The following is a 21,149-nucleotide window of genomic DNA, read 5'->3' on the forward strand; positions in this document are numbered from 1 at the left end:
ATCATGGCTGATCCGACATTCCTCATGTCCATTTTCCTGCCCTTTCCCTTAACCTTTGATCCCTTTCCTGATCGAGAATCTATCTATCTCAGCCTTAAATATACACAAGGACTCTGCCCCCACAGCTCTCTGTGGCACGGATGTTCCAAAGACTCACAACCCACTGAGAAAATAAATTCCTCCTCATCTCAGTCTTAAATTGTCACCTCTTTATTCTGAGACTATGTCCTCTGGTCCTGGACTCTCGCATAAAAGGTTGCTGCATAAGATAAAGAAAATGGCATTAAGGGTAAAGTAGTAGCATGGATAGAGGATTGGTTAATTAATAGAAAGCAAAGAGTTGGGATAAATGGGTGTTTCTCTGGTTGGCAATCAGTAGCTAGTGGTGTCCCTCAGGGATCCGTGTTGGGCCCACAATTGTTCACAATTTACATAGATGATTTGGAGTTGGGGACCAAGGGCAATGTGTCCAAGTTTGCAGATGACACTAAGATGAGTGGTAAAGCGAAAAGTGCAGAGGATACTGGAAGTCTGCAGAGGGATTTGGATAGGTTAAGTGAATGGGCTAGGGTCTGGCAGATGGAATACAATGTTGACAAATGTGAGGTTATCCATTTGGTAGGAATAACAGCAAACGGGATTATTATTTAAACGATAAAATATTAAAGCATGCCGCTGTTCAGAGAGACTTGGGTGTGCTAGTGCATGAGTCACAGAAGGTTGGTTTACAAGTGCAACAAGTGATTAAGAAGGCAAATGGAATTTTGTCCTTCATTGCTAGAGGGATGGAGTTTAAGACTAGGGAGGTTATGTTGCAATTGTATAAGGTGTTAGTGCGGCCACACCTGGAGTATTGTGTTCAGTTTTGGTCTCCTTACTTGAGAAAGGACGTACTGGCGCTGGAGGGTGTGCAGAGGAGATTCACTAGGTTAATCCCAGAGCAGAAGGGGTTGGATTATGAGGAGAGGTTGAGTAGACTGGGACTGTACTCGTTGGAATTTAGAAGGATGAGGGGGGATCTTATAGAAACATTTAAAATTATGAAGGGAATAGATAGGATAGATGCGGGCAGGTTGTTTCCACTGGCGGGTGACAGCAGAACTAGGGGACATAGCCTCAAAATAAGGGGAAGTAGATTTAGGACTGAGTTTAGGAGGAACTTCTTCACCCAAACGGTTGTGAATCTATGGAATTCCTTGCCCAGTGAAGCAGTTGAGGCTCCTTCATTACATGTTTTTAAGGTAAAGATAGATAGTTTTTTGAAGAATAAAGGGATTAAGGGTTATGGTGTTCGGGCCGGAAAGTGGAGCTGAGTCCACAAAAGATCAGCCATGATCTAATTGAATGGCGGAGCAGGCTCGAGGGGCCAGATGGCCTACTCCTGCTCCTAGTTCTTATGTTCTTATGTTCTTATAAGGGGAAACCTCCACTCAGCATTTACCCTCAGCCCCTTAAGAATCCGATATGTTTCAGTGAGATCACCTCTCATTCCTCTAAATTCCAATGAGTAGAGTCCCAACCTGTTTAACTTTTGCTCATAAGACAATCTCTCCATCCTGGGGATCCTATGTCATTGGTACCAATGTGTACCACGACCACTGGCTGTTCACTCTCCCCCTCCAGAATGCCCTGTAGCCACTCTGAGATACCCTTGAACCTTTGGCGGCATGGTGGCACAATGGTTATCACTGTTGACTCACAACACCAGGGACCCGGGTTCAATTTCAGCCTTGGGTGACTGTGTGGAGTTTGCACATTCGACCTGTGGCTCCGTGGGTTTCCTCCCGGTGCTCCTGTTTCCTCCCATAGTCCAAAGATGTGCGGGTTAGGTGGATTGGCCATGCCAAAATTGCCCCTTAATGTCCAAAGATGTGCAGGTGAGGTTGGGCTACGGGGATAGGGTGGGTGTAGAAGTCAGGTATTTTAAATACACTTAATATAGGTAAAAAAGCTGTTTAAAGCATAAATAGGTGTCAGTGGAGGAGCCATGGCCGGGGACGCGGTGGGACTCACACTGATGCACGGTAGCTCAAAACACAAGATTGAAATTTCTGCAGGTCAGGAAGGATGTGAGCCTACATCACAGGACATGGCAACTGTTATTGCTCAAGTCACTGGGGTACCCCAACAACTACAGAAACTTATCTTTAAAGGTAAATCTCTTAAAGAAATGGAACAACCTTTGTCCGTTCTTGGTGTTAAAAATGTGATGTTTTTATCAGTGGTTCTGTGTTTCCCAAACTCATGTCTGAGTTTGGAAATTGTATGTTTCTTTCATTTTAAAACTGGGATTTAATATTTATGCTTTAAACAGCTTTTTTACCTATATTAAGTGTATTTAAAATACCTGACTTCTACAGTGGGGTAGTGGGCCTAGGTAGGGTGCTCTTTCAGGGGGACAGTGCAGACTTGATGGGCTGAATAGCCTCCTTATGCATTGTAGGGATTCTATAGATTCTCTTGATTCTAGCACTAGGGAGGCAACTTTTGCGGCCACAGAAATACCTATCTATTTCTCTCACAATCGAATCCCCTACAACTATAGCACTCCCACACTTTTTAAATATTCCATTTACAGATACGCATATCAAAATTCTTAAATGGAACATTAGGCCTTCCCTCCATCCTGCTTCTCCTCATTCTCTTGAGGAAAGACTAGTTCTGACAATTCCTAAGCATTTCATCGTACTGAGCCTGGCTGTCAGATTAGTGACCCAACCACAAAATTAATACTGAACTGTAAACATTTGCTAAGTGTGTCAAACTGATTCACAAGTAATGACACATCACAATCCATTCAAATGATCTTTCTCTTCCACAGGCTGTTGAAAATCTCCCCGCGTGGCTTTCATATTTGTATTAAAAATGTGCTCAATTGGATCAATTTCCCACTATCAAGAAAGAATCACGCACTGCCCCATAATTAAGGTGCCAAAATTGTTTAGCCAGATAGAGACAACACATCATTATTTCCTCTATTGAAAAGTTACATTTTACCTTTTTTATGACCGATCTACACACTGGTTCGTGATCTGTGGTTTTTACTCTCTAGTATTTCCCCTCCCAGAATAATGGAACATTGCTGAGTAGCTAGCTGTTTCAAAAGCCTAAGGGCAGGAGTCTGTTTTCTGTGAAAACACTGCCACGTATAACTCAGGAAGCTGTGTTCCCTTTGAGGAGAAATGGCTTGTTTGCTCTGGGCTGGTGATACAACTGTCATCATTACTGACAATCTCCAGCGTCCAGAAGTCACAAGCTAATAATTATTCAGAAAACCATTCGACAAGTGTTCTTTGTTTTTTAAATCTATTTCATCTGATAACATTCTTTGACTGTAATAAATCCAGGTTTTATAAAATAAAGCTTTTGTTGTTGTTACCGCTCTCCCCTCCCTTCATGAAAGTCATCACTCACACAGGGGTATGCCTGCAATGGTGATGGCAGTATCAGTATTGCGTACTCTAGTTGTGTGTCCCTAAACAGTTACTGCAAGTTAGGATAGTCAGTAATGGTGGCCAGCCCAGTTAAGCCTGGTTGGTATTTCTTAGCCAATCTCCACCCACTTGGGCTGGGAGTTTACACACGGCCAAGGTCCCCCGTCTTCCTGCCATAAATGTCGGTGGTGAGCCCAGCTGGCAACTGACTTTTCCCGAAGTTCCTTAATGGTTGGTGGGCTGATAATAGGGTGGAAGTGGGCCTTTGCCCCCATCGGGATGGCTGTCCTGCCTCCAAGAGTTGCCAGCGCCTTCGCAACGTCACTGAGAATGCTGGCCACTGCTGGGCCTGTATCAATTTCCAACACCAATGATTGCTGATGCAAAGTTAAGTGAGTGTGTGTGTGTGTGTGTCTGTGGGGGGGGGGGGGGGGTGGGGGAGGGGGTGGGGGGGGGGGGGGGGGGTGGGGGGGGGGGGGGTCTCGCCGAGGGCAATATAGCAAACTTGAGTGAGGAGGTGGGGAGGTGCTGGGCGGACAAGCCATTTTGTGGTGTGGGGGGGGGGGGGTTGAGAGATGAAGGCCATGGGGGTGTCTCCAATGGGGGTCCAGATGTCCTGTAAAGGGGTGCCCCTTCCACAATCTGTGCCCACCATGAGTCTGAACAGTGAAAACTATTGGACTTCACACCTTGTTCTGGCCTCCCGCCACCATGAGCAGTATTGCGGTGGGGGTGGGGAATAATTGGAGTTGAGGGTGCAAAGAGGCTTTAATTGGCACTTGAGGGCATCAATTGGTTCATGGGTTTGCTGACCGTCCAACATCTCGCCTGGTCCGCGTAAGTTTCATCAGTGGCAGGTGCTGGGAATGGCACCCAGGGTCTTGTCCCAATATTAGGCATGCCCTCCACTTGCCAACTTACCCCAAGGCAAAGGGAGTAAAATTCAGCTAAAATTTCCTGCTAGAAGTCACTGCAGTAATTAATAGCAGAAATCCTGCCTGGACATTTCCCTCTGAAGATAGGGTACAGGCCTGTCCAGATCAGCCAACTCAGGAAAACGTAGACATCACTGAATTCTAACCATTGAGCTGTTGAGAGAACTCAGGATTTTTTCTTTATCAAAGTGGCCATTTTAAAAAAATTGTTATTCACCATTCATATTTTAGTGCACATTAGACCAAACAGTTGTGAGCACTTAAGATTAGAGCACTACAGGGCGGCACGTGGCGCAGTGGTTGGCACTGGGACTGCGGCCCCGGGTTTGAATCCCGGCCCTGGGTCACTGCCTGTGAGGAGTTTGCACATTCATCCCGGGTCTGCGTGGGTTTCACCCCCACAACCCAAAGATGTGCAGGTTAGGTGGATTGGCCACGCTAAATTGCCCCTTAATTGGAAAAAAATAATTGGGTATTCTAAATTTATAGAAAAAAAAGATTAGAGCACTCCTATTTTAGGCATCCAGCGTCAACAATGAACATCCCATGTTACTTATTGTGCAGCAGTTCGCAGAGTAAAGTTAGCTGGATTTAACTCCAACTAAGTTCCAGCCTTGGACGAGCTCTCTCCACTACACCGGTATGTAATTTTCCATTTCTTACGAACACCATACTAATGGTAACTCTGAGTATGTGATATTCTTCTTTTGGAGTACAATGTTCATCAGGAGATCTTGTGACGCAGTGGGCAACGTCCTTGCCTCTAAGCCAGAAGCTCCAGCTAAGAGTCCCACTCCAGGACATGATGGCCAAGGAAGGTGCACCCATAACATGACCCATGAATATCAACCTGCAAAACCCTTCCTTCAAATGCCATTGACAGGTGGTAAGAGCAGGAGATTTTCCTGGTCAGCCATACTTGAAGTGGAGTGGTGCCCCTCAAACTATAAGCCCTCTGCTAGCGACGTGAGGGAAAACCTCGCGCTGGAAGCAGATAGAAAGTCTGCTAGTATACCACCAGGTGCGTGAAGAGAAACAACAGTACTTATTAAAACTGGATTAAAATTGCCTAAATTCATTTCATGTCTGACTGGCTTTGTCAATAATAAAGGGAGATCTTTTACCCATTGGCCTCGAATGGATTCAACCCAGATCGCAAGAGCGTAGGAAATAGGAGTAAGAGTAAACCATACAGCCCCTCGAGTTTGCTCCGCCATTCATTACAAATATGACTGATCATCTCTTCAAAACAAATTCCTACCCACTCCCTGAATTCCCTGGAAGATCAAAACACTGCCTACCCCAACTTTGAATATACTCAACGACGGAGAAAGATTCACAACCCTCTAAGTGAAAACTTTTCTCCTCACCTCACCTCAGTCCTAAATGATAGACCCCTTATCCTGAGGCTGTGCCCCCCCCCCCCCCCCCCCCCCCCCACCCCCAATACTCTAGATTTTCCAGTCAGGGGAAAACAACCTCTCACCCCCTAATTCAAAGAAAGGCCCAATTTACTTAGCCTCTCATCATTGATCCATCCTTTTATCCCCGGATCCACTCCAGTAAACCTCCGCTATTCCACACAGTATTCCCGGAGTGGTTCCACCAAAACCCTATGCAATTGTAAGGCTTCTTTATTCTTGTACTCTAACCTCCTGCACTAAACGCCAATGTGTCTTTTTATTTCAAATTGCTTGCTAACAGTGTGTTCGTTTCACTAGTGCATTCACGCCACTCTGAACATCAACATTAAAAAGTTTCGAGTCTTTTAAAAAATATACTCTGATTTTCTATTCATCCAGCCAAAGTGATTAAATTCACATTTCTCCGCACTATTCTCCAAATGCCATCTTGTTATCCACTTTGGAAGACTCCTTCCTCTTTATTTCCTTTGTTCCTAATTCTTTTATTTTATTTTTATTATTTTGGTCCGTGGACCCATAATCGGGATGTGCCAATAAGCGGGAGACTCATCGTTGAAACAGCTTGTTTATCAGGACACTGTGTTCCCAGATGTGATTGGGAGAGGAGAAGCCAGACTCCTCAGCACCGGGTGAACATAGAACATAGAACAGTACAGCACAGAACAGGCCCTTCGGCCCTCGATGTTGTGCCGAGCAATGATCACCCTACAAGCCAACGTATCCATCCTATACCAGTAACCCAATAACCCCCTCCCATTAACCTTATTTTTTTAGGACACTAAGGGCAATTTAGCATGGCCAATCCACCTAACCCGCACATCTTTGGACTGTGGGAGGAAACCGGAGCACCCGGAGGAAACCCACGCACACACGGGGAGGACGTGCAGACTCCGCACAGACAGTAACCCAGCCGGGAATCGAACCTGGGACCCTGGAGCTGTGAAGCATTTATGCTAACCACCATGCTACCATGCTGCCCCTGGATCTGAGGAACCAGCTCTGGAGGAGGTCAGATCGATTGATTAACTGGCAACCGGTGGATTGGCCAAGGCCGTGTTCTGCCTGACAACAGCCCGTGATTGGTTCCTGTGTGATGCTTTCTGAGAGAACTGGGCAGATCTTGTAAGTGAAAGGAATGCTTTCTCTCTCTCTCGTTTGCTGAAGTAAAAGAAGTGCTGGATTGTTCTGAAAGCCTGGCATATCCTCTGATGTAAATCTGAACTAATGCTGAATCTGCAGAGAAGGTAAACAACCTTGCCAGAGAAAATCATCTCAAGCCTAAAAGGAGGGAAATACCAAAACGAAAGCCTGAACTTTAGAAAGACATTGACTGGATGTCAACCCAGAGATCAAAGATCCGTATCCTTTTATTTTCAATATATCTTTTCCTCTTTCCGCCACCCTTTCCCCTATGTGTTGTTTGTCTGTGTGTGTGTATAGAGAATGGGTCAGGTTAGAAAAGGGAGGTTGGGAAAGTTGTCATATTAATCAGTTACACGTTCATAGAATCTACGCCATGGAGACAGGTCCTTCGGCCCAAACTGGTCCATGCCAACCCAAACATCCATCTAAGCTAACCCCATTTGCTTGCATTTGGTCCATTTCCTTCTGAACCGTTCTGTCCATTTAATTATAATACTGTACATAATAAAAGGTTAGCTGCGTTTTGAAGTTATAAACCTGGTGACTGTAGTTTATTGGACTCAACCAAGGACCTTGGATATTTTAAATAAAATCTAATTGCACCTGTGTTGCGACCACGGGACCAGTGGGGCTGGAATTGACCGCGAACTAGCCCAGAGTGTTGTGACAACTCACTTAGTCTGTTTCTATCTATTTGCAGGTTCTTTGTATCCTCCTCATAGCTTACTTCACCTAGCTCAACAAACATGGATACATTACCCTCCGTCTCTTAGTTTAGGTCAATATAGATTGTAAATAGCTGAGGTCCTGCAGTGACTCTTGTAACATCCACTACTTACAGCCCGTCAAGGTGAAAATTATCCATTTAATCCCTACTTTCTGTTTCCTGTCCATTAACCAATCTTCCATCCATAGGTCCTTACCACTTATTAACCTTTACTCCAGCACTTTATTGAATATCTTTTGTAAATACACTTGTCCTTCTACTGGCTCTTTATCCACCTGACTAGTTACATCCTCAAAGGGGAGGGGTAGCATAGTGGTATTGGCATCCAAAGGCCCAGGGTAATGCTCTGTGGACACGGGTTCAAATCCTACCCTGGGCAGATGGCGAAATTTGAATTCAATAAAAATCTAGAATTAATGGCAATTCCTTTCCAAACATCCTGAAGGATGCCCGAAATTTGAAATCTCCTCGAGACAAACATCTAAGACGACACCACAGGGTTCAAATATCTCAAGTTGCTAAGTGGACGCAAATGTATTCAGGAAGGTTTTCTTTGTTTGGCCCTCTTTCAGAGAAATGGTCAACATGTTCCATCGGAAAGCATTTACACTTCCTGAAAAAACTGCAAACAGAGGAAATCTTCATGGAAACTCGCTGATGTTGTTACAAATGGTGACTGGAGGAATTCAAAAAAAATAGGAGCAAAATTACTGACCTGCATCAGCTCATTGCAGTCAATCAAACTGTCCTCCAGCATGCCTTGAGTCAGTTTTCCCATGGTGCTGTAGAACTCGTCCGCACTTTGGCAGCTTTCAATTCTTCTGTTAAAATAAAAGAAAATGTCCCCCTATCATTACCTCGACTGTAAATAGAGATAACTGATTATTTTTTTTCATGGTATACATTCACTTTGTTTCCACATGGACAATGTACGGTCAGTGTCAGCATGGCGTGAATAGATTCAAGGTGAATGCTGACTGCCGCCGTGTTGCCGACAGATCATAAAAGAGTTTACAGAGGGATTGAGATAGGCCAGGCGAGTGGGTAATAATTTGGTAGATGGAGTGTATTGTGCCAAAGTGTGAACTTGTCCACTTTGACAGGAAGAATAGAAAAGCAGTGTTTTTTTGAATGGAGAGAAGTTGCAGAACTCCACGGCACTGAGTGATCAGGCTTTCCCGGTACATGAATCACAAAAAATTGATATGCAGGTGCGGTAAACGGTTAGGGTGGCAAATGGACTGTTGTTGTTCATTGCAAAGGGAATGGAAATAAAAATAAAAATAAAAATAAAAGAATATGGGATTTTGTCACAGTTGTGAAATCACATCTGAAGTACAGTGTACATTTCTGGTCTCCAGAAGGAAAAATAGAATTGCATTGAAAGTTCCGAGAAGGTGTGTTTGACTAATTCTTGGGACAAAGGGGTTATTTTATGATGACAGATTGAGCAGATTGGGTCTATATCCATTGGAGTTTAGAAGTATGAGAGGTGACCTTATTTATCTTGAGGGGGCTTGACAGAGTGGATGTTGAGAGGATGCTTCCCCTAATGGGGAGAGTCTAGTCAGGAATCACAGTTTAAAAATTGAGGACGAGATCTACCGGCTGTTCATGGCAGCCGGATCTTCCAACGTGGACCGTGGGTTTACCGGCGGCGGGGGGTGGATTCAATGGGAGATGCCATTGACACTGGCGACTGGATGATCCCGCCACCTGCCAACACCAGGCCGCCTCCCACTACTGAAATTCACGTTGCGAGGAGGCCAGAGAATCGCGCCCGAGGAGTCTTCCATTTACGATTGAGATGAGCAGAATATTTGTTTTTAGAGTATGTGGAATTTTCTTCTCTTGGGAGCAGTGGAGCTGGATTATTGAATATGTTCAAGGTTAAGTCAGATAGAGTCTTGATTAATAATGGGGTCAAGTGTGGTGGGAGACAGGCAGGAAAGTGGAGTTGAGGCCACAATCAGATCAGCCATGATCTTATCGAATGACAGTGTAGGGGCCTACTCCTGCTCCTGACCCTTGTGCATACTTGTGCTCTTGTGGGTGGAAAAACAACAGGAAATGTAGCAGCAGACAGGGATTTGGGATTTGTAGAAGCTACAGAGATTCATGCAGTCATCCAATTTTACCTTCAGTCAAAGAACAAACTTGATAGCTGTGAAAGATAATGGTGCAGAAACAAATCACAATAGCCTAATAAATTTCTTCATCAAAACTATGATAAGGAGGTGGGAACTTCCCTCTTTTGATTTATCCTTTAATGCTACACATTTAGTAAGCTACCTTAACCCCAGCCTGAAATCATCGAACAGTGATTGAACCTTTCTTTTGGGTAAATTATAACAGATCTCTTACTGTCCCAATTGGCTAGGTGTAGTCAGAGCAGATTTTTAGGGCTACGGGGGAAGAACTGGAGAGTAGGATTAATTGGGCAGCATTTACAAAGAGCTGGCAAAAAAGAGAGTTTGTTTTCAAAAATAGAGTGATTTGTCACAATATTTGACTGTCACCGAAGAGAATTAGTACTTTGAGTAGCTATTAACAGCCTCCCTCAACTGGTGAATCAGTACTAATCAAAGTTGAACACCACTGGGAAGAAGCACTGCAGATAGGAAGGGCACAAAATGCACTCCAATGCCCATCACTAAGAATGGCTCAATAGAACCACCACTGACGAAGCTGGCCAAGTCCTGAAGGACATATCCGACAGACTGGGCCTGCAGCAGCTGGTGAGAGAACTGACAAGAGGGCGAAAACCTACTTGACCACTGAATCTGTCCTTGGCAATAATGTTGACCAACCCCACAGACCTTGTGGAGATGATGTCCCATCTTCACACCGGGGAAACTCTCTGTTGTGTGCAACTACCAGCAACAAAATAAAATAGACTACGGATAGATCTAGCATTTTAAAACTGGCCATCCATGATACATTGTGGGGCATCTCAGGCAGCATAATTGTATTCAATCACGATCTGTAAACACCAAGTTTGGCACAGCCCTCACTCTCCCGGTACAACCAAACTAGGCGATCAAACTTGGTTCCGTGAGAAGCGTAACAGAGTATACCAGCAACACCATCAGACATACCTAAAAATGTGGTGCCAACCTGGTGAAGATAAGGCACAGGACAACTAGCCCGCTAAACAGCAGAAGCATCAGACCTTAGAAGAGCTAAGCCCACAATCAGATCTCTGCAGTCCTGGCTCTTGACAAATATCCCCATCCCCAATGATGGAGGAGCCCAGCACACATCAGTGTAAAAGACAAGGCTGAAGCACGGTAGCATAGTGGTTAGCACAATTGCCTCACAGCTCTAGGGTCCCAGGTTCAATTCCCGGCTTGGGTCACTGTCTGTGCGGAGTCTGCACGTTCTCCCCGTGTGTGCGTGGGTTTCCTCCGGGTGCTCCGGTTTCCTCCCACAGTCCAAAGATGTGCTGGTTAGGTGGATTGGCCATGCTAAATTGCCCTTAGTGTCCAAATATTGGCCTTAGTGTTGGGTGTGGTTAATGGGTTATGGGGATAGGGTGAAGATGTGGGCCTGGGTAGGGTGCTCTCTCCAAGAGCCGGTGCAGACTCAATGGCCCGAATGGCCTCCTTCTGTACTGTAAATTCTATGATTTACAATCATCATCCAGAGGTGCTAAATGGATGATTCATCGGGGCCTCTGCCTGAGTTCCCCAGAATCGCAGATGCTAATCTTCAGCCAATTCAATTCACTTCAGGTGATATTAAGAGAAAGTTGAAGGTGCAGCAATGACCAAAACGCCTAACAACATCCTGACAGTAGGACTGAAGACTTGTGCTCGAGAACTAACCGCACGCTTCGCCAAGATGTACCAGTACAGCTGCAACATTGATCTATCCAACAGTTTTGAAAATTGCCCCGGTATGTGATGTCCACAAAAAGCAGGACAAATCCAATCCAGGAAATGACTTACTACCCCATCAGTCTACTCTTGATTGTAAGCGACAAAACCTGGACAACATTCACACTTGGACTAATAAGTGACTGGTAACATTCGAACCACCACGTTGGAGAGAATCCAAAGATCTCCTCTTGACATTCAATGGCATTACCATCCTGAATGCCCCATTATCAACTTCCGGGGGGGGGTGGGAAGTGTTACCATTGAGCAGAAACTGAACTGGACCAGCCATATAAATGGTTCATTAGATTCACTAGATTGATCCCAGAGGTGAGGGCTCTGTTGTAGGAAGAAAGATTGAACAGTTTAGGCCGATACTCTCTATAGTTTAGAAGACAGGAGAGATCAAATTGAGGTGTACAAGATGATAAAAGGTATGGATAAAGTAGACGTGGAGTGGATGCTTCCTCTTGTGGGGCATTCTAGAATGAGATAAGAGATAGCAAATTTAAAACAGTGTTGAGGAGGAAAGGGTTGCAAATCTGTGGAATTTGCTACCCAGAGTGTGGTGGATGCTGGGACAGTGAGTAAACTTAAGGAGGAGTTAGACAAATTTTTATTTGGTAATGCGTTGAAGGGTTATGGAGAACAGGCAGGACGGTGCGGTTAAGGCCAGGATGACATCAGCTATGGTCGAATGGCGGAGCAGACTCGATAGGCCAAATGGCCTAATTCTGCTCCTATATCTAATTAACTTATAAATGAAATGAAAATCACTTATTGTCACGAGTAGGCTTCAATGAAGTTACTGTGAAAAGCCCCTAGTCACCACATTCCGGCGCCTGTCCGGGGAGGCTGGTACGGGAATCGAACCGTGCTGCTGGACTGCTTGGTCTGTTTTAAAAGCCAGCGATTTAGCCAAGTGAGCTAAACCAGCCCCTTATAAATACTGTGGCTACAAGAGCAGCTGAGAGGCCCGGAAAATTGCAGCGAGTGACTGACCTCCTGACTCCTCCAAGCCTGCCCATGACTGGAAACAGGGAAATCTGGACAATATTCAGATTTAGACTGATAAATGACAAGTTACATTCACACCACTTAATGACCAGGTAATGACCATCTACAATGAGAGGGAATCCAACCATCTCCCCTTAACAAGCAATGGCATTACCACCTCTAAATCCAACACCTTCAATATCCTGGGGTTTACTATTGATCAGAAAGTTAAGTTTGGGTGGCATGGTGGCACAGTGGCTAGCACTGCTGCCTCACAGTGCCAGGAACCAGGGTTCGATTCCAACCTTGGGTGACTGTGTGTGTGAAGTTTGCACATTCTCCCTGTGTCTGCATGAATTTCCTCTGGGGTGCTCCGGTTTCCTCCCACAATCCAAAGATGTGCAAATTAAGTGGATTGGCCAGTGGGCAAAGCGTTCCTGGCATTTTGACAAGCATGCACAGCATTTGTGTGTTTCAAATAGCAATCGCTAAAGCTCAATGACAATTTTTGTAAATGGAATCTTAATTCAGGAAATGCAGGTTTAACAGAGTAATGGGAAGGGGAAAAGTGAATAACTTCTTGCAATTTGTACTTTTATATTCTCCAAGCTTTACTTAGCTGGAATGATGAGCAACTGCACTGCATCTTCCCTGTACAATATTCTCATCATCAGAAATATTGGGCGGGATTCTCCTACAATTGGCAGGATGGCCCGATGCCGGCGCCAAGAACGGCGTGAACCGCTCCGGTGTTGGGTCAACCGGAAGTTGCGGAATCCTCCGCACTTCCGGGGGCTAGGCCGGCAGCGGAGGGGTTGGCGCCACGCCAACCGGCGGCAAAGGGCCGGCACGAGTTGGCGCATGCGCAGAACCATCGGCGTGATTCCGCGCATGCGCAGACCAGCCGGCGTGTTTCCTGCGTATGAGCAGGGGGGGGTTCTTCTCCGAGCCGGCCATGGCGGAGCCCTACAGAGGCCGGCACAGAAGGAAGGAGTGCCCCCACGGCACAGGCCCGCCCGCAGATCGATGGGTCTCGATCGCGGGGCCAGGCGGCCGTGGGGGACCCCTCCCCCGGGGCCAGATCCCCCCCCCCCGCCCAAGGACTCACCTAGCCTACAAGCCAGGTCCCGCAGTGATGGACCAAGTCCATTTCACGCCGGCAGGACTTGCCAGAAACTGTCAGCCCGGAGAATTGCGGGCGTAAACCCCGCCCCCGCCCGAAAACCGGCACCGGAGAATAGGCAGCCAGCGTCGGAGCGGCGGGGCGGGATTCACACTGCCCCCTGGGGATTCTCCAATCCGGCGGGGGGTCGCAGAATCCCGCCCATTGAATCTGTATGACAAGAATTTGTCAGCAATCTGGGAAAAAGACTCAAATTAACAATGGACTGCAATGTTTTTTTGTGAGACGGAAAAAAAGTGGAGGGTTAATTTATTGGATATTATAGATACACTTACTCCACAATATAAATGATGTTTCCTATAATTGCTGAGATCTTTAGCCAAAATATTTGATAGTTAACAGAAAGTTAACAGTTTCCGGAAAAAATGTTTTTATTATGGCTTTACTTTGATCCACCTTAAACAAACAAAAGTCAGTAAGTCTCCCAAAATATGTTTCCAGAAGTTCAAGGGAAATGAGCATTTCCTTGTGATTATTTTCTCTTCAGCCCAAGCTCTGGAAATTTAGCAGCTGCTACTTTAGTAAGGCCTCACACCAAAAACAAAGGGTGGAACGGATTTTTCTCTAATGTTGTCATTGGCTTCATTTTTTTTTTTAACGAAGACGTTGCCATACACAATCCAAAAAAAACCCCAAGACAAATCGATTTTCACAGAGGCTGTCTGAACTGCTGAGCACTTCCAGCAATTTTTGTTTTTAATTCAGATTTCCATCATCCACAACTTGCTATACAAGTTGATTGCTGAGTTAGTGGAGTGTTTCTGTTTCCTGAGAGGTTGGAAGGTCACAGTGGTCTTTCTATTGCTGTTTCAAGTCAGATTAAAGTAGATCAATAGATTTGCCATCTATTCCATGTTGGTTTATATTTTCTCAGCCATGTCCTATTTCCTGGTACAGCATTCTTTCATGGGATGTGGGGGTCACTGGTGAGGTGAAACCTCCTTCACTGCAGTTGAGAAGGTGGTGGTGAGCTGCCTTCGTAAACTGCTCCAGTCCACAGTTGTAGATCATAGAATTTACAGTGCAGAAGGTGGCCATTCAGCCCATCGAGTCTGCACCGGCTCTTGGAAAGAGCACCCTAACCAAGGTCAACACCTCCACACTATCCCCATATCCCAGTAACCCCACCCAACACTAAGGGCAAATTTGGACACTAAGGGCAATTTATCATGGCCAATCCACCTAACCTGCACATCTTTGGACTGTAGGTACACCCACAGTGCAATTAGCAAAGGAGGTCCACAATTTTGACCCAGCTGACAGTGAAGGAATAGCAATTTGGTTCCAAGTCAGGATAGTGAGTGGCTTGGAGGGGGACTACGAGGTGGAGGTGTTCCCTTCCATCAGCTGCCCTTGTTCTTCTAGGTGGTTGAGGTCGTAGGTTTTGGAAGATGCTGTCGAAGGAGCCTTGGTCAGTTGCCGCAGTGCATCTTGTAGATGGTACACACTGTTGACACAGTTCATCGGTGGTGAGAGGTGTGGATGTTGAAAGTGCTGGATGGGGTGCCAGTCAAGCAGGCTTCTTTGTCCTGGATGGTGTTGAGTTTCACCAGTGTTGTTGGAGCTGTACTCTTCAGGCAAGTGGAAAGAATTCTTTCACACTCCTGACTTGTGCCTTGTAGATGGTGGACAGGTTATGGGGAGTCAGAGGCAGCTTGAACTGGTAGCACAGTGATTAGCACTGTTGCTTCACAGTGCCAGATCCCAGGTTCGATACCCGGCTTGGGTCACTGTCTGTGCGGACTCTGGACGTTCTCCCCGTGTCTGCGTGGGTTTCCTCCGGGTGCTCCAGTTTCCTCCCACAAGTCTCGAAAGACATGCTTGTTAGGTAATTTGGACATTCTGAATTCTCCCTCTGCATACCCGAACAGGCGCCGGAGTGTGGTGACTAGGGGCTTTTCACAGTAACTTAATTGCAGTGTTAATGTAAGCTTACTTGTGACAATAAAGATTATTATTATTACCTCGAGCAATTTTTGTTTGTATTTCAGATTTCCAACATCCACAGTCTTTTCCTACTTCTGCACAACTGATTGCTGAGATAGCGGAGTGTTTTTTTATTCTCAGAAGTTGGAAGGTCACAGTGACCTTTCTATTGCTGTTTCAAGTCAGATTAAAGTAGGTCAATAGAATTTACATTTGTCATCTATTCCATGTTGGTTTATATTTTGTCAGCCATGCCTTATTTCCTGGTACAGCATTTTTAAAATTACGAATAATTCCCAGCCTCTGACCTGCTCTTGTAGCCACAGTATTTATATGACTGATCCAATTCAGTTTCTGTTCAATGATAACCCCCGGGATGTTAAAGGTGGTGGATTCAGCGATGGTAGTACCATTTGAATGTCAAGGGGCAATGGTCAGATCCTCTCTTGTTGGGGATGGTCACTGCCTTGCATGTTCATTTTTTTAATTGTTTACTTTTTTATGTTCAGTGAATCAATATCCAATGAATACAGAACAAAGAAAAGTACAGAACAGAAACATGCCATTCGGCCCTCCAAGCCTGTGCCGATCATGATACCTTAACTTTAAAAAAACACCTTCTGCCTTTATTAAGACCATATCCCTCTCTTTTCTCCCTATTCATATACCCATGGTTTGCTAGGCTATTTCAAATGATACTGTAAGAGTCAACCACATTGCTTTGTGTCTGGGGCCCCATGTAGGTCAGATCAGATAAGGACGGCAGATTTCCTTTCCTAAAGGACATTAGTGAAGAACTGGGTTTTACAACAATCAACAACTCTTTCATGGTCACTTTGCGAGGAAGGTCTTCCCAACCTCCTGATAGCATCTGCCTCCTCATTGCTGAAGACGCTGCTGTCGGTGGGGTGGGAGTGCCGGGGGTTGGGGGGGTGTCTCAGCGATTTACAGGAGGATTTTGGAAGAGGACGGGATGTCCTTGGAGGGGGGTTAAGACGAAGTGGGAAGAATAGTTGGGCGTAATGATGGAGGAGGGTCTGTGGTATGAGATGTTTCAGAGGATCAATGCCTCAGCTTTGTGCGTGAGGCTGGGGCTAATGCAGCTGATGGTAGTGTATAGGGTGCACCTTACAAAATCTAGGATGAACCAGCTGTTTGAAGGAGTGGAGGATGTCTGTGAACGATGCGGGAGGGGCCCTGCGAACCATGTGCATATATGTTTTGGGCCTGCCCAAAGCTGGAAAGGTTTTGGAGGAAGGTGTCCAGCACCATTTTGGGGGTTATACATGTAGACGTGGAACCCAGTCCTCTCGAAGCCATATTCAGGGTGTCAGGCCAGCCAGAGCTGGAGGCGGATGTGGGGGCAGAGGTTTTAGCCTTCGCCTCGCTGATTGCTTGTAGGTGGGTCTTGTTGGGTTTAGAGGTCAGCTTCTCCACCCTGTGCCCCGGCATGGCAGGCGGACCTGCTGAAGTTTCTGACCCTGGAAGAGGTGAAGTTTGCTCTGAGGGGGGCGAGAGAGGGGTTTTCCAATTGTTGGGGTTTGTTCATCATGCATTTTCAGAAGTTGGTTACCATTGACTGTTGAGGGAGGAGGGGGTTTAGGTGGGCTGGGGGGTTTTGTGGGGCTGTTTTGTGTGGTAAAATTGTTGAAAATTTGTTGAATAAAAATACTTCTTAAAAAAAAAAACACTTTCATGGTCACTATTACTGAGACTAGCTTTTTAATTCCAGATTTATCGGTCTGGTGACATTACGACTACGCTGTCGCCTCTGCCCGTTTAGTTTTGTTTAGTCAAATCAAAAATGACCAAACAGGAGATCAAATGCAAAATTGAGTGGACTGAGAGGAAAATAGATGTTTCTCTGGGAGGCCGGGAGAGAGCTTGCAGAGGGGAAAATAGATGTTTCTATGTGGGGGAAGGTAGAAGAGGGTGGATTGGGCATTTCCAAGGTCGACACGAGAAAATGGTTTTCACACAAATCTTAAATTTAGTACCTCTTTCTTACATTTTGCCCAGGCTAAACAAAGGAAAATCACAGAATTGCTTGCAGTTTGTAACTTACTCTCCAAGTTTTGCCCAGATCGCCAGGGCTACTCGGAGGATCACCTCAGATCCTTCAAAAAACACAGAGTCCCAGATGCGTAGCACAGTGTGATTAGGAAGGCAGGTAGCAAATAAAGTTAGGAACCACTGCATGGTGAACACATTGGTCAGGGGCGGCTCATAGCTGCCTGTCAAAGAAAGAACCACGGTGTGAACAGATTAAATATACATGTTATCACAGTTAAGGCAAAACGTCATGTTCTCAAATCATGTATTGAAAGTATCTTTCCATTTGCCAACATATTATCACTTGGAAACTTTTATTAAATTTAAGAGATCAAAATATGGTGTACACATTTCTTGACAGTCCAGAAATACTTAATCTGGTAATGAAAACACTGCATTTATTTTTAAAATTTTAAATAACTTCAGGAATTTAAAATTATCTTTTTTCAAAAATCACATGGCAAGTATCACTTGAAATAATTTTATTAAAAAATTCGAATTAATCTAAATATTTTTTGTTCGGAGTTTTGGCTCCTCCTTTTTAAAAAGTATATATAGTGACAGTCATTGAGCTAAAAAGCTAAATATCACAGGAAAGACTCCCCTTAATCAGAAAATGTGTCAGTTTCCTCCTTTTGTTAGCTTAGTAACAATCAAAGTCCCATCCAGGGCGGGGTTTTATGGTTAAAAATGATAGGCTGCCACCCCCCCCCCTCTCGCCGCCGCCCACCAACCATGTCCCTCCAACCCCTGATGTCCTCCAGTCTCTGATAATAAAGAAGGTGGCCCCCAGTGCTAAAATATGAAGTTCACCTGTCCTGTTGAAAAAAACAATGATCAAGCTAATAGGCTCGTTAAAAAGCCAATCATCTGCAATTTTTTGTCACCCACTACAGGGGCTGGTTTAGCTCACTGGGCTAAATCGCTGGCTTTTAAAGCAGACCAAGCAGGCCAGCAGCACGGTTCAATTCCCGTACCAGCCTCCCCGGATAGGTGCCGGAATGTGGCGACTAGGGGCTTTTCACAGTAACTTCATTGAAGCCTACTCGTGACAATAAGCGATTTTCATGAGACCATGGCTGTAAGTAGCAACAGAGTCTGCGGAAGGTGGCAGCGTTCGACTGTTAGCGGACCTAATTTGCTCTACTTATATCAATCAGGATATCCCATGCACAATTTTCTTTTCTCAGCATAAAGTCCTTTCTCTAAACACGGATATGGGAAACATGAAGAATAAAGCACAGTGGAGAGAGAAAACTTGCCCAGAAATGAAAAATGATTTCTGATAAAACTGAAAGTACCTGCACTTTCCTTGTTGGCACCCTTTTGGAGGTTATCAAGGTACTGAGAGAGCTCAGGTAGTTTTATCCGCAGCAGATCTCGAAAGACAGCCATATCCACTGATAATGCACGTAGATTATTGGCAAAATAACTCTCAGGGAGTACTTTGTCAATCAAGTAAATCATTACCTACATATTAAAGAAAGACAAAAGAAAAAGGGACAAGTATTAATCGAGGAAGTCCACAGAAGAAAGCAACATTTAGGCAGAATTTTCTGTTTCTCCCAACGGTGGGAATCATGGCCGACTGGGGCACTAAATTGACATGATGGAAAAAGTCAGTTTCCTGCCAGCAGGAATTTAGTTTGGCATTTTGTTCTCCCAACTCTGGTGGCTGGTTCAAGGCGGGTCGGGTTTCCCACTGATCTATATTGGGAACCAGATTTGCATTTATTTGCATCTCAGGAATGCTCATTAAAAGGCTAACTCACCAAAATGATATCCCCCCCCCCCCCCAACCTCTGAATTATGTGCCCCGTCAGCAGATAATTTGAATACTTTGTCTCCTGACTGTGTATAAGCAGCTCACATCTAGTGGCCTTCATTTCATCGATGAGTTTGAGGTATGTCGATTCTGCTTTCACCTACCTTTAGGAGTGTTGCTGAGAGATATTGGGTGTCGGTATCATAATCTGCACAAAGCTGGACACTGCAGGCAATACATGTGGGGGAGGCAGAGGCAGGACTATGGGGTGGCCAAGGGACAGAGTAGTAAAGACCTTGCTGGGGCAAGAGTTACAAGATTGTCCAAGCAAGAGTCAGATTGTCCTGGGGCTGAGGCCACACTGTCGAGGCATATTCAAATTAGATATAGCTCTTGGAGTTAAAGCGATCAAGGCATTTGCATAGGAGATGCAGTATAATGTGGATAAATGTAAGATTATCCACTTCGGTAACAAAATCGGAGGCAGATTATTATTTGAATGGCTGTAAATTGAGAGGTGGATATACAGCAAGTCCTTGTGCATCAATCGCTGAAAGTAAGCGCGCAGGTACAGCAGGCACCTGCTGCAATCCCAGTCTAGCAGCTATTTCCTTTAGGACCTGGCCAGCTCGGTCTGTGCTGGTACTACCGAGCCATTCTTGGTGATAGACATGGACGTGCCCCACCCAGGGTATATTCTGTGCTTGGCCATCCTCTGTACTTACTCCAAGTAACGTTCAACATGGAGTAGTACTGATTCATCAGCTGATGGTGGACAGTACGTGGTCATCAGCAGGAGGTTACCTTGCCGACGTTTAACCTGAAGCCATGAGACTTCATGGGGTCCAGAGTTGATGTTGAAGACTCCCAGGGCAACTCCCTCCCGACCGTATACCACTGCGCTGCCACCTCTGCTGGGTCCCTCCTGCCAGTGAGACAGGACATACCCAGGAATGGTGATAGTGGTGTCTGGGTCATTGTTGAGAGGTCTGATTCCATGAGAATGACTATGTCAGGCTATTGCTCGACTAGTCTGTGAGACAGCTCTCCCATCTTTGGCACAAGGACACAGATGTTAGTAAGGAGGACTTTGCAGTGTCGGTAGGGCTGGGTTTGCCATTGCTGTTTCTGGTGCCTAGTGCGATGCAGGGTGTTCCGGCCGGTTTCATTCCTTTTTTGTGTCATGTACCAGTTGAATACAACTGAGTAGTTTGCTAGGCTATTTCAGAGGGCATTTATGAGTCAACCACATGTAGGCCAGACCAGATACGGCAAAGTTTCTTCCCTAAAGGACATGAGTGAACTAGATGGGTTTTACAACAATAAAAAATGGTTTCATGGCCATCATTAAACTTTTCGTTCCAGTTATTTTGTTGAGTTTAACCTATCTGTCCTAATTCGAGCTAATTATTACCCTGGGTCCCTGGTTCACTAGTGCAGCAACAATACCAACTCTGCCGCCACCTCCCTCAACAACGCCTCCTTGACACTCAACTACCAACAATAAAAGCTGAAATTGCTAGATGATTGGTATATGATTCAGTTTAAGTCACTGCATTGTCAATAAAATGTCAATAAACATGTGCTGATAATGCTCACAGTAAAAGTGTGAAGCTTTAGCCTGAAGATAAAATTAGAATCCGATCTGAACCGTACATCTTTGTGTTACAGTACCAATTTCTCCAA

General features: G+C 45.3%; 1 protein-coding gene across 4 annotated transcripts in view; it reads right to left on the reverse strand.

Moving 5' to 3' along the window:
* The window catches only part of tbc1d30 (TBC1 domain family, member 30), a 109,653-nt gene that overhangs the window by 22,046 nt on the left and 66,458 nt on the right, over window positions 1-21,149 (reverse strand). For all 4 annotated transcript variants that reach the window (XM_038780548.1, XM_038780549.1, XM_038780551.1 and 1 more), the window contains 3 exons: window positions 19,000-19,168; window positions 17,712-17,880; window positions 8,379-8,484 (listed from right to left, as the gene is read on the reverse strand). In XM_038780548.1, the coding sequence (XP_038636476.1) occupies window positions 8,379-8,484; window positions 17,712-17,880; window positions 19,000-19,168 (444 nt within the window). The remainder of the gene's footprint in view (window positions 1-8,378; window positions 8,485-17,711; window positions 17,881-18,999; window positions 19,169-21,149) is intronic.

The sequence above is a fragment of the Scyliorhinus canicula genome, chromosome 20 (assembly GCF_902713615.1).
Source record: "Scyliorhinus canicula chromosome 20, sScyCan1.1, whole genome shotgun sequence".
Lineage (NCBI taxonomy): Eukaryota > Metazoa > Chordata > Chondrichthyes > Carcharhiniformes > Scyliorhinidae > Scyliorhinus > Scyliorhinus canicula.